Source organism: Saccostrea cucullata, unplaced genomic scaffold (genome assembly GCF_032062105.1).
Source record: "Saccostrea cucullata isolate Sc308-1 unplaced genomic scaffold, CSIRO_AGI_Scuc_v1 ctg97, whole genome shotgun sequence".
NCBI lineage: Eukaryota > Metazoa > Mollusca > Bivalvia > Ostreida > Ostreidae > Saccostrea > Saccostrea cuccullata.
In genome coordinates, this window is record NW_026928978.1 from 291,426 (window position 1) to 304,213 (window position 12,788).

Consider the following 12,788-nt stretch of genomic DNA (forward strand, 5'->3'; position numbering starts at 1 on the left):
AAATGTTAACGGAAGGTTGGATGGACTGAAACTTCAGAGTACAAGACCATACTGACAATATTGGAATCTAGGCATTGTATAACATGTACCCTAACTTTTAGACATAAAACGATGATAAAAGAAAAAACATAAAAGAAACCAAAAGCTAAGGGCCTAAATCATAAAGAGGGAGGAAATGGTACCATTATATAACACTTTTTGTTCCAATAATCATGACAACTGTAAATTTCCATTTCATTTTTCCCCCCTGTCTAATATATACAGTGCAATTGAAGCATTCAAATTTAATCAGTAAATTTTTTATAAGGCAGAATTAAACAATCATTTATTCCCTTGCTTGCTGTTTTACCACTGATTAACACGTTTTTGTTAAATATCTATTACTAGTAAATTTTGTATCATAATTATACACATAAATTTTCAACTCTGAGTACCCAGAAGAATTGCTTTCCTAGTAACATCATTACCAGAATGAAGCAAAATCACCAACAGTGAATCTAACCAATTACCCAAGGGTCGAACAAATTCAAGTATGGAGTGACGAAAAGGAGATTGCTTCAGGGGAGGACAAGTACTGGAGTATTGCGTTATGTTTTTAAACATTGTACGCACTGTCAACATTCAAGGAGTTGCAAAATAAAGTTAATGATATTTTTCTTTGCACAATCCTTTTTTTAATCTTTAAAAATGTTTTTGTTAAATGGTCAATAATTTATTCCTACTGGGGCTTGCATACTTCTTGGTGTATTTCTTTCAGAGAGATGCTGTTTTAATGTTCCCTGGACCAAAAAAAAAATCTGTTGTGCAGAGAAGATGGTAATGATGGGTATTGTCATCGTTGACTGAAGATGCACATTTTGATAACATGCTATAAGTACAACAGCCCAGTTATGTATCCACATGACAAGAGATGGAGAAACAAAAGCCAAATTGATTTCTGTTTAATCAAACAAAACCATACATCCAAAAAAACAACGACAATCCATATTCTTCCTACAAAATCTTAGGCATATAGAGAGGTCTACATTGAAAATTGCCCAATAAAACAGAAGAGAAGTTATATTTCTGACAGTAAGTTTGTTAGCTGATCAAGCAATGTATCAGTAAACATATCAAGTGAATTACCCAATGGGGGAACTTCAAACAGTTAAGGAAAGCATCTATGAGGGCAAAGGCACTTAACAGGGCAAATATGATAGTTCTTTTCTATAAATTTAGTCAGACAAAGCACTATTAATCTATTCAAAGCTGAATTTTTATCTTTGATCAAATATGGGTATGATGGTTTATTTCTACTGGCAAGATCAAAAGCTATTTATAATGAATACAACTAAACGAAATTCTGAAAAGACAAAAAATTCTAACATTTTTTCAACCAAGTTTCTGAAAATCTCATCAAAAACAAATTTTCAGCCCAACACTAAAACAAGAGCCAATTTCTCTTCAACAGATATGAACTGACATAAGTGCAAAAAAAAAAATTTATAAAGTTCAACCTTCATTATCTTGAAAACTGGTATTTCGAATACCATGGACATGTCAATGTAACTAAGAAGTCCCAACCACTTATGATAGAAGTATTTTACCCTCAATATCTCGAATACTTGCATATCTTGAAGTTTTTTCTCAGTCCCATCGACTTCAAGACAACAAGGTTTGCCTGTATTTAGGTCGAATGTAAAAAATTCCTTTTTGTGAATGCAGTGCAATAAATACTTACATCAGAATCAGGTCCTTTATCTGCTCCAGGACAGGAAAAGGAAACAAATTCATGACACCTTTTGTGTACCACAAAACTGCAAACTGGAAAAAAAACAAAAGGTTATGTCAGATCAAATCTAACAGCTCTTGAGCATAGAAAAAAAAAATTCCAACTATAGCTGACAACAGAAAGGAAATCAGATGCCTGAGAGGCTTCTATGGAATTGAACATGGTAAAACAATTTCCAAAAGTTCTTTTGAAATAAATGCAAAATTTTAGGGTTTGAAAACTAAATGTCAGTCTTATAGTTTAAGGGCTTTATGCCATGGTCTGAATAGAACAAGGTTAAAATGAAGCAGACATACAGGTTCTGAATAATTAACTCATTTTTCTTGATTTTTATTTTATTGTAAAAATATCGATTGAAGTTTAAATTTCAATGCTTATATAGACTTCTAACATCTGCATTAATTTAATTTTGTGAATTTCATCCTGATGGGTTATTTTCTTTTGCATAAAGGTATCCTTCCAAAAAGTTATGGTAATATATTCATGATATTTGATGCACCTTTTAGAAATTCACCTGCAAACAATTTCTACATCACATTTTTCTTGTGTAAAATAAATAAATTATCTCCGTTTTGCAAGAGATTTGGAGACTGCAAGTTTGCTTTTGTTCAATCATTTTTAAAGAATTGCTATTTTCTTTTACAGAAGCATTGACTGACACCTCTGGTTACGTAATTTTGGTGCAGAATTCAGATATGATACTCCATAGTATGACTTTTGAGCTCTTCTCAATGTCATAAAAAATGGCATGTTTTGAGGAACAATTGACAGTCTCTAGAAAAATATAATTTGTCTTCTTGAATTTCTCTTGTATAGCCTTTGTAGACTATCTGACTTTTTTGTCTAAAGTAAGCTTTAATGCAGAAAATATGGATCAAAAGTCAAAGATTTTACCTCCAGACTTATTAATCTGAAAGAGTAATCCGCTATGATGAATTTCTCAGAAAGCACAAAAACTTGACCATCTTTAATTCTTTATAGCAACAGTTTACAAAAATAGTCTGAATTTGATACCAGTGGCTAAAAAGCTTGACGAGTTGAAAATTAAATTAACATCTGCAGAAAAAAATTCTTTGTAAAGTTGAAATTTGAATATGCTCTTCTGAAAATAAAATTAATATTTTCAAATATATACATGTTTAAAAGTACCAGTATATATAGAACATACTTGTATCATCCTTCTTAAATTCTTATAAGATGACAAGTGTAAACATGTAAAATACATGTATATAAACTTTCAGTTTTTTTAAGTAACAAGTCAAGTTCTGTGGAGAAAAATCTTATGAATAGATTTTTCACTTAACAATAAAATGCTTAAGAGAACATGATCAAAGAATTCTTATCAAAATCAACAATTTCCACCAAACAAGAAATTTTAGGAGATGCAATGAAAAACAAAATTAGTGCTAGAAAATTTGTCTTCTCACAAACTGCTAAGAAAGGCAACCTATTTAACCAAATTCTCTAGGGCATCCATTAAAAACAAATTTAGGTGTATTATCAAAATTGGAAGAACTTTTCTTTTTTTTTTGCAGACACAGACGAAAGATCCAAAGAAGAGAAAATGATCTTTGAAATCAATACTAGCAAATCAAATCAGCTCACAATTGATGCAACAATATTTATTATATACCCCCCCCCTTGAAAAATGGCAGGGTATATAGTGATCTTGATGTCCATCCGTCTGTCTGTACATCCGTCTGTTACACTTGGTGGGTACCCATCTCTTATACTACTCAATGAATTTTAATGAGACTTTCACACATTCTTTGTTACCTAGTGCCATTGTTCACCTCCTATTTTACTTTTTGATTCGACACATATTTTGGGTTTCCCATAGCAAAACATGGACATGGCTATTCTTTCTATTATATAGAAGGGTACCCATCTCTTATCCGCAACTCCTCCTATTACCACTGAATAAGATTTTATGGTACTTTCACAGATTCTTTAGAACGTAATGCAATTGTGACCTCCTACTTTACTTTTTGATCTGACATTTATTTTGGGTCTCTCAGGGCAAAACATGAGCTTTGCCATTATAATCATATGGGAGGTGTGGGGGGGGGGGGGGGGTATCATTTAGTGTGCTCAGTGCTCAAAGTACCTCTACCAGTAGTTTAAGTTTATTTGGAATTCACATCAAATATGGAAACATTTTCTAAAAGATTATGGTCAGCTTCATGAATCTTTCATCCCTGAGGCATTACTTTCCAAATTAGTTGGTCAAATCTAAAGGTTTTTTTTTCAAATTAATAAGTCTCTGGTGACACTATAGCTCAACTGGTTTGTAATGACTAGACCAACTGTTAAAATGGATAATTAAGCACATTTTAGTAAAATTTTCTTATTTGTGGATCATCTTGTAAAGGAAAATTCTGTCATGAAATAACAGCTATTTTTAGTCTGTACAATGACTGTAATAGGCAAAGAGGTGCTAGCTAGCTGTCACAATGGCTTCATCCATTGTCAGTCAGTAGTAAAGATAATAGGAAGTAGCCTGACCGGTCTCCTACCCATAAAAGTTAATGTCAAATCCTAATAATCTGTACATTACAAAGTTATTATCTGGACAAATGTCTCCTTTCTCCATCCCCAGATGATCTTGGTACATGGTGAAACATTCATAGTGTGTAATAGACATGGACAAATCGTTTTAGCCCATGAAAAGGTTGAACTGTATCAGTTGAACACATATGCAATAACCATTGTCTTCTTTTTTCCCTCTATTTTCAATTCTTGAAAATAAAGGCCATAGCAGGACAGGGGTCTGGCAGCTTTCTTCATTTTTTTTATTTGTTTACTAAATTTTGGGTTACAAAAAGGGGTGGGGGTGGACCCTCTGCCCCACCCCCTAAATATGCCAGTGATTCTTGCACACTACACATCAATGTTAATTAAGGGAAATATTGAAAATATCTAATATCGTAAAAATGTCTCTTCTCTGTTGGTTTCATTATCATACTGTAACAAATTATCTTTAGGGAATAAAGTTCTTGATGATGTAACAATCTTTATCAACATCTCACAAATATCATTTTCGGTGTCATAATATATTATTCATCTTATTTTAAGTAGATGAAATGCAATATGCAAATGAAATTATAAGGGCTCTTTTCTCATTCTACAGAGCACAAACAAAGTACAGATTTTTTTTCTCTCTATTAGATTCTTGTGTGGTAGTTTCTAAGTACCAAGTGGGAAGGTCAAATAGCATTATAGTAATTACTGATAGAGCCAAAAGGGAAAGGTTTATGCCAGCTTTGTGTTTACATTGATAATTCACTTGCCTGTATTAATGGCAAATTGCTCAAACAAATCACACTTCTCCTAAAAAAAAAAAACTGACATTCTTACGTAAAATACATAGTTTCTTTTTAAGAGCTGAAAATTTATATTGCACACGGCACACCCAGTTTTTAGATTCAGGCAAAATAAAATTGCATATTTCAATAAAATAATTTATAAAAATGGGACAAAATTCAAGGACTTTAGCTGAACTAAATATCAAAATGAGGAAATGCACACAAAATGTGTTGTTATCTACAAGCACGCCCTCATTGGTCATGGGTACAGCCACATCAAAGGAAACTGCACAGACAACTTAATTTTTTTTTTTCTGAAAAACACACAACCCAGATAAAGTGAGAGACAAGATAGTTAACACAGATTTTTCAAGCCTGCACATGAGAAAATCACAGTGTTATCAAGATTGACTGGGTTTAGAGAAATGGGGATGTTGACACTTGAAAACTATAGAGAGAGATTTGTTCTAGGGTTTTATTTTTCTTCCTTCCTGGATAAAATCACATCAGTAGCAGTTTATATTACTTGTCCATATTACTCGTCTGTATGAAAAACCCTGTACATTCAGTAATATTTTTTCCCCGATCATTTCTCAATTTTTCAAAGAAAATATGTTCCCCCATCGAAATAAGACAGAAACGCCCCCCTTAGAACCCTAAAATTTACTTGTTATTTGAACCACGGTAAAGTTGTAGATAATGCAAGTATATATAACATTGTTTACCAACATTGTGCCTCGTAAACTCTCTGAACTCTTGTGAGAAATTCCAGACATCTAGACTATAGGGGTATTATTATGCTGTCACTCTTTTATGCCAGTCTAGTAATACATACTTAAGGGCTGACGTAAGGCAATAATGGGACACTACAACTCCACGATGACATCCCTCTTTTGTCCCCGAGCATAAATGTTATTACTTTCTAACTACCTAGGCTTTGTCACTCTTGCTCAGTTTATTAATTAATAATTAACATATAGATGTGTATTATATTACTAGCATGCCATGGTATTTACTAATGATTGTTTCTTTTCACCTGTGCAGTCGAGTAATAACGGCTTTTTATTGCTTATTGTACACAGAAAAACAGGAAAGTCTTCCTTACAGCTGAAATGAATGACGCACCTGATACAAAAAAAGAAAGAGTGGATTTACCACAATTGGTTTTTTTATCTTGTCTCAAACACGTCCAGACAATGAAATGTAAGGTGAGAAAAATAAAAGTACTACGAATATGGGAAATCGACTCTCCTTATACATATGTTCAAGCTGATGAGAAGTGTAGTGTATTAATACATTCTCTTCCTAAGTCAAGATGGCTTGTTACACCTTGTTACAGAATAACCATAAACATAGTTTATATATAAATTATATAGATTTTTTCCTAGTTGAAACTTTCAAGATAATTAGCAAATTAAATCAACACCCAAAGATTTCAAAATAATTTAATACAATGTGTATCTATTTATTCTTGGTCTCAAACTTTGGTAAGAGCTATAAAATTTTGATTTAATTGCCTTTATTCGGTAATTAATTCTACTGGGAGAATTTAAAACCAAACACTTTCATATGGTAATTTAGGACATCCAGGAGAGTTTTTAAATAAAAAAGTTTCTTAATTGGTTCTCATTTATCAATATATGTACATAATGTTTACATCTTTGACACAAAAAAGTATGAATATGAATTACATTATAAATAGTCTCTAATTTATTTTTCTACTTTAGGTCACATTTATGATAATTCATCACAATAAATTTCATCTGCCACACACACAATTTTACCTACAGACATTTTCAAAGAGGCCCCCATTCTCATTTCTCAGAATGAAAACAATATGGTACATCAATAAATAAACTGAAAAAAATCTTTATTTTAAGGACCTGATTAAGATTTTTTCTGGTTTGATTGCCTGGCAACATACTTCACTAAAAATAAAATCTCTCAAAATAACATCTGTGCTGATACAATAACTAAACATGAAATCTCACTAAAACATCTGTGACACTTAATTGAATTCATATCATTGTCATATTAGAGGATATTGAATCCCTTAATGATTATAGTTGGTTTCAAAATGACAGTTGGGTTTCTATATCTATGTAATAAACCAGTCAATTGTCATTGAATCTTCTAGGTTGTATCCTTGTTAAGGTTTTGATTGCCCCGTTTAAAATTTCTGTGATTGCAAGCCTGATAAATTGAATTCCAGGAACTATGTGGGTGTGTGAGAATGCAAATAATTTGCAAGTGCATCAATATCAAATATCTACAAACTGTCTGCAGTGTTCTTGCATTCTCTGATCTTTGGTAATGGGCCCTAAATTACACTAACTCAAAGATAGCTTCTGGCAGACTGGAAGAGTTATGTCCCTTGAAAACACACTTCTGGAAAACTTGAGCAGTTGTGAAAAAAAAATGTTTTTTAAATGATTACTACTTTCTATTCCGAAAGTAGTAATAAACTATGTTAGTATTTAGACATTGTGAACTCCTATGATAAATATTTAGAGGGTTTTCTCCAAATATACCACTGAAAGAAACGATTACATGATACATGCTTTCATCATCAGCTTCCCAAATCTTGAAAAAAATAAATAACTAAAAATCTCTTACCTTGGCACTGAAAACCTTGCTTCCCAAAGCCCCTAAAATAAAGAAGAGATTCTAATCAACTCTCTTGAAGGATCAAAACATTGGATATTTCTAAAAATAGCAGTTGTCATCTATGGTAATATTGTATACTCCCGCAAAACTAATAGCATCGAATTTACGAGCATGGGTGCCAAACAAAATCACGTACCAAATGAAATCCTTGCAGTGACTACAGAATGTCGGCTGCTTAAAAAATCTAGGAACAAATTTGTGGTTTTTCACTTCATGCACATTTTTCTGCCTTAAAGCTCCACGCCTGTGCACACCTTTCGATACACCGTCTTCCCCGTTATCAGCCATTTTGACTGAGCGTTCTACTACTTGTGTGTCAGATTGCTTGATGCGGGGCCGCGCACGACATTGAACAAATGTTATTTCTTTTATGCATGAGCGAGTTTCCAAAAAAGGAAAGCGCAATATAGAAAGATGTATTGTCACATTTACAACGTAAAGATTTTTATTAGATGAAATATACTGATGAAAATATTTTAATACACACACTTTAGGTGATTGTATGAAGCGCGGATCTACAAGTTGTAGGCATACAATTTTAGGGGGGGGGGGGGGTTAAATATATTTGGCGGCAAAATTTTGTGATTGATTGTGATTTTTTTTTCTGGTGACTGTGAATTTATTGACTAATATAACTGCAAAATAAGTTTAAACACCTGCCCGAAGAATAAAAAGGAAATTCAATCACAGACATTGGGTTTGTTCAAAATTATAAAAAATATTTTGATATGTCCTTTAGCATGTTTTAGTTAATTAATATCTCACAGGGCGAGGGCAAAAGTTTTGAAGAGTTTATGGAGATCAAAGAGTCATTCCTCTATTTTTTGTATGATTTTGAGTTAAAACCATATAAATTGACTCGTGGCTCGGTTTTTTTCCCCCTAAAATTATGCCAGATAATGAAATATTCTTCATATTATCTCGATGCAGTTTCATTGGTTTAAATCCATATTTTATTATGACCTTTCTTAAAGAATTATCTAGTCCACTGGCGGATTTAGAGGGGGTCAGCCCCCCACCCCCACCCCCATTGTGTCAAAAATATACATAAGGTTTAATAAATCATTTTATTGTGTGGTTGTGCATGGACTCATACACCGACCCCAACCCCCTCCAAGATTCCCGGATCCGCCGCTGTCTACAAACTCCTAAACTAGATGTGAAAAGTACGTAAAATTTGCAGTTTTTATTTTAATCCAAACGAAAAATAATTACCTTTTACAGAAAAGAATTTATTGGGTTCTCTTTGTGAACAAAAATAACAGAATAAAAAAAAACTCAAATTAGTTTGAGAATTTAGCATTCGGTGGCATGTTTAAGGAGGACCAGGGACCTGCGAGGAAAACTCCACCACATGAAAGGCGACATGATCGTTTAGGAACTGTGTGTGAGGGGGGTGTAATCTGCACAAAGGGTAAAGTTTGGAACTCTCATGCAGGAAACCTCTCCCTTTCCGAGATCCACTCTTGTGTATGAGCAAGATATGAGTAAAATCAATATTTGGTGAAACTTTATGTATTTCTTTAAAGGTTACCCTTTTTGACCTAGCAAAAGAAATGGGCCCCTACTGCTTGAATTGGGTCTCATGAAACTGGGTCCCCGATTCTGTCAATTCCAGATACATATACATGTGTATCAATCGATGTCATGGATCTTTATGCATATATACATGTACCATGATTCAGAATGTGGAAAACAAATACTTGCAGTTTTTAAAACCTTATTTGTGCCTGGTCATCCTTTCTCAAGAGAGTAAGAGTTGGGTTGGAGGGGGTGATGTCGATTGTAACCTATGTGTCTGTGTGATAGAAGATCCCTGATCCACAAACTTACTCTGGATTTTGGTCACAGTTTCAATTTAATTTGAAAGCCTGCATTTTATACTAAACATCGTATTTTATATATGCATGTACAGATGTTTGATACTGATACTATAGTAATTCAACTGGGGAAAAATTAATCATTGCTTTTGTTCCACCTACATCATAACCTAAGCTTTGAACAGGCTTGTACCCGCACCTCATGGCGAGCTTAACAATTTTTTGTAAATTGAATTTTGAGGCAAAATTATTTTTAGTTCACGTGACAAATAGTTTTCAATTATGGAAGATTATATAGGTCTGAATAATTTTTGAATTTACAGACAAGAGTCTCTCGGGCATTAACAGTCACCTTAGATATACAGTCAAATCACATTCTCTCGAACTCCAACATAAGTCCGCTGGGAAAAATTGAGATATATCTAAGGATTCGAGATATCAGATATTTTTATGGAATATTTGGTTGCGACTTCCATATCACTTCGATATATCCATGGTATTCGAGATATTAATCTTTGAGATACCAAAATTCAACTGTGTATTATGTTATGTCTTTTTTTCCAGGTTTACCGTTTATATCATTTTGGGGAGTTATATACTATTTACAGTATGTAGCAGAGTATGATATCGTATATAACTGTAACATACCCAAATTACTGTATAATTTTCAGGCTTGAGTCTGTAATCTATATCCAGGAACATAGGCATCACAGTGTTTGGGGCATATTAATCAAATTTTCAGTATATAGAGTCTATATGGTGGTCTATCAATATGTCGTGTTGTTTCCAGTGCTTCGACATTGTGATCTCTCAAATCAATATAGATTTAACCTAATGGCGCATCAAGAAGATATCAACTGCAGGCATTTTTGCAACACATTCTGTATTTAACAATCCGTGTTAACTTGTTAGGATCAAAAAGGTTTTAAAGTATAAATATTTATATGCTTTACCAAGTTACAATAATGATAATGTATAAGAACCAGAGGTATCGAAATTGTTATAATTTAATGCTCCATATAAATTATTGGGCTTGTCGTTACCTTTACCATCACCACCTCCACACCCCACCCCTTGTGTAGAAGCGCTATATATATAGGAGAGGGGACACGATCGCTTCTTAATTTAAATCTTCTATACTTATGGAAGCTCTAGACGCCAACAAAAATGTTTTTTGACTTGGATAAAAATATATCAAATCAAGGTTTGAATATTGAGACTATTTTGTTCATTTTCAACACAGGGTACCTGGCTTATTGCTGCAGTAAAAATGTTCACTGACAGTGGGCTATTTGTAAACAGAAATCACTGTTGTTTGCTTCCAACAGATAAATTATACTTATTTTTAATCAAATATAATGTCAAGAATATTTTAATCCTACATAAATTGTGTAATTAACTGTAAATAATCAATTTTTGTTATCTTATTTCTATAAGGGCAGATAACTCTAAATGGCATAAAACTAACCTACAAATAGAACTCTTTAGCGTACAGTGTTTAGAGTTTCCTTAAAGTTGATGAGGCTCTGAATTAAAAAGAAGGCGAGGTGTGTGAAGAGTTAACAATAAGATCAACAACGACAGACAACGCACAAAAGATCAGGAACAAAAATGTTGATTTACTTCAAAGAAAAGGTGTCCTGTACAATTCACACAGACAACATATTGATAGTCTGAACGTTTTCATTCTCGATTACAAACAGTAGTTAATTTCCATTGACGTATTGTGCATTAAATCAATTTGATATCAAGATTTTGCCACTTTAATGTCAGAATATCTGTGTTTACGATTTAATATATAGATCGACATTGTGAGAATCGATACATTGTATAAGTGTCACCGCAGTTAAAATATAATATCTGTGATGCTGATACCCCATAGCTTACGATTCATTGAAACATTGTCAACATAGGACTTCGTTCGTCGAATACAGCAATTTATGCAATAGAGATTTTTGTTGACAGTCCAGCTTGGTTCTTGCAATATGTTTGAAAAAAAGCTGAGGTTTATATTGTGATGAATAAAATCTATATAAAACATTGCACCGGAAAGACAAGACAGATTGAACTTTGCTTTATCATTGTTTATAACCACTCGGTCGAGTTCAATGAAACTTGGCACATAGGATCGTTGGACAACTGATTAGAGTAGCTGTTTCCTCCAGGGGAAAGAGAGACTGATGGGATGAGATCGGAACAGCGGGTGGATATTGAAAAGAACATCAAGGGGAAAATAATCAAACTCCAGTAGGAACATTCATTTTAAAATGTATATAATGTACATAGAGGTAATGTGCAAGAAAATGCGTTGAAAAGAATTGTTCTGTCTTTGTTATTTTCAATCTTTAGAGATGTATTTTAATATTTATGTAAGCCTGACTATCAGTCTGTCTAAACAAGTCAACCACTCTAACCAACTACCGTATGTTACCATACGTAACATTTTTCCTATTTAGTATATAAATTCAAATCACGATCCGGAGCCACCGTAAAACGCGAGAGTTTGAATGGGACACAACAGACATAAGTGTTTACGTGGGCATCTATAAGGATTTATTGTATCAATATGTAATGGATAAATAACAAGAAGGTGTTGAATAGTTTAGAAAAAAAAAATCTCCGAGGGCCGAGGATCCCTGCATGGAAATGAGTTATTTCGAACGAAAAATATTTTCACAATTATCCAACAGCAATGATGATCCGTGTAACACTGACCAAAAACACCCGTAGACAAGTAGAAGATGATACACTTCTAGACTGACGTTGATTGCATTGCCATTGAAGCCAAGGTCTTGTACCAGTATTAGATGTAATGTCATCACACATTAATTGTATACCATTCATTCAACACAATATTATCTGTCACACAAAAACAGTGTGCCTTATGCCCTGCCAAATACACCAACCACAGGAAAATCTTATTAATTTTCTTCCCTTTTTATTTACTTTTGCAACTTTTATTTCTTTAATTTTTAAGATATAGAGGTTAACTGTTAACCCCCCAGAACTAAAATAACTCTCATTTAGAAATGACAAACCTATTTATAAATGCTACCCACCCCTCTCTCCTTCCCCCTCCAAAGTTTGCAAACATGTCCAAGATAGATTAAAAACATGTTCAAAGCAACTTTGAATATGGGATTTGAAAATATCATTGTGACATTATAAAAAAAGATTACCTCCTGCATTTTGATTAAAACAGGAAGATAGGTAACAGAGTTCCAG

At 33.2% G+C, this 12,788-nt stretch overlaps 1 protein-coding gene across 4 annotated transcripts in view; it reads right to left on the reverse strand.

Annotated features, from left to right (window-relative positions):
* Positions 1 to 8,082, reverse strand: part of LOC134279499 (calcium-dependent protein kinase C-like) — a 55,794-nt gene extending 47,712 nt beyond the window's left edge. For 2 of the 4 annotated variants that reach the window (XM_062761910.1, XM_062761909.1), the window contains exons 1-3: positions 7,880 to 8,082; positions 7,693 to 7,724; positions 1,721 to 1,803 (exon numbers count right to left, since the gene is read on the reverse strand). In XM_062761910.1, the coding sequence (XP_062617894.1) occupies positions 1,721 to 1,803; positions 7,693 to 7,724; positions 7,880 to 8,031 (267 nt within the window). In that variant the 5' untranslated portion in view covers positions 8,032 to 8,082. The remainder of the gene's footprint in view (positions 1 to 1,720; positions 1,804 to 7,692; positions 7,725 to 7,879) is intronic. The other 2 variants (XM_062761907.1, XM_062761908.1) reach the window with 2 other exon arrangements.
* Between the last annotated feature and the right edge of the window lie 4,706 nt (positions 8,083 to 12,788).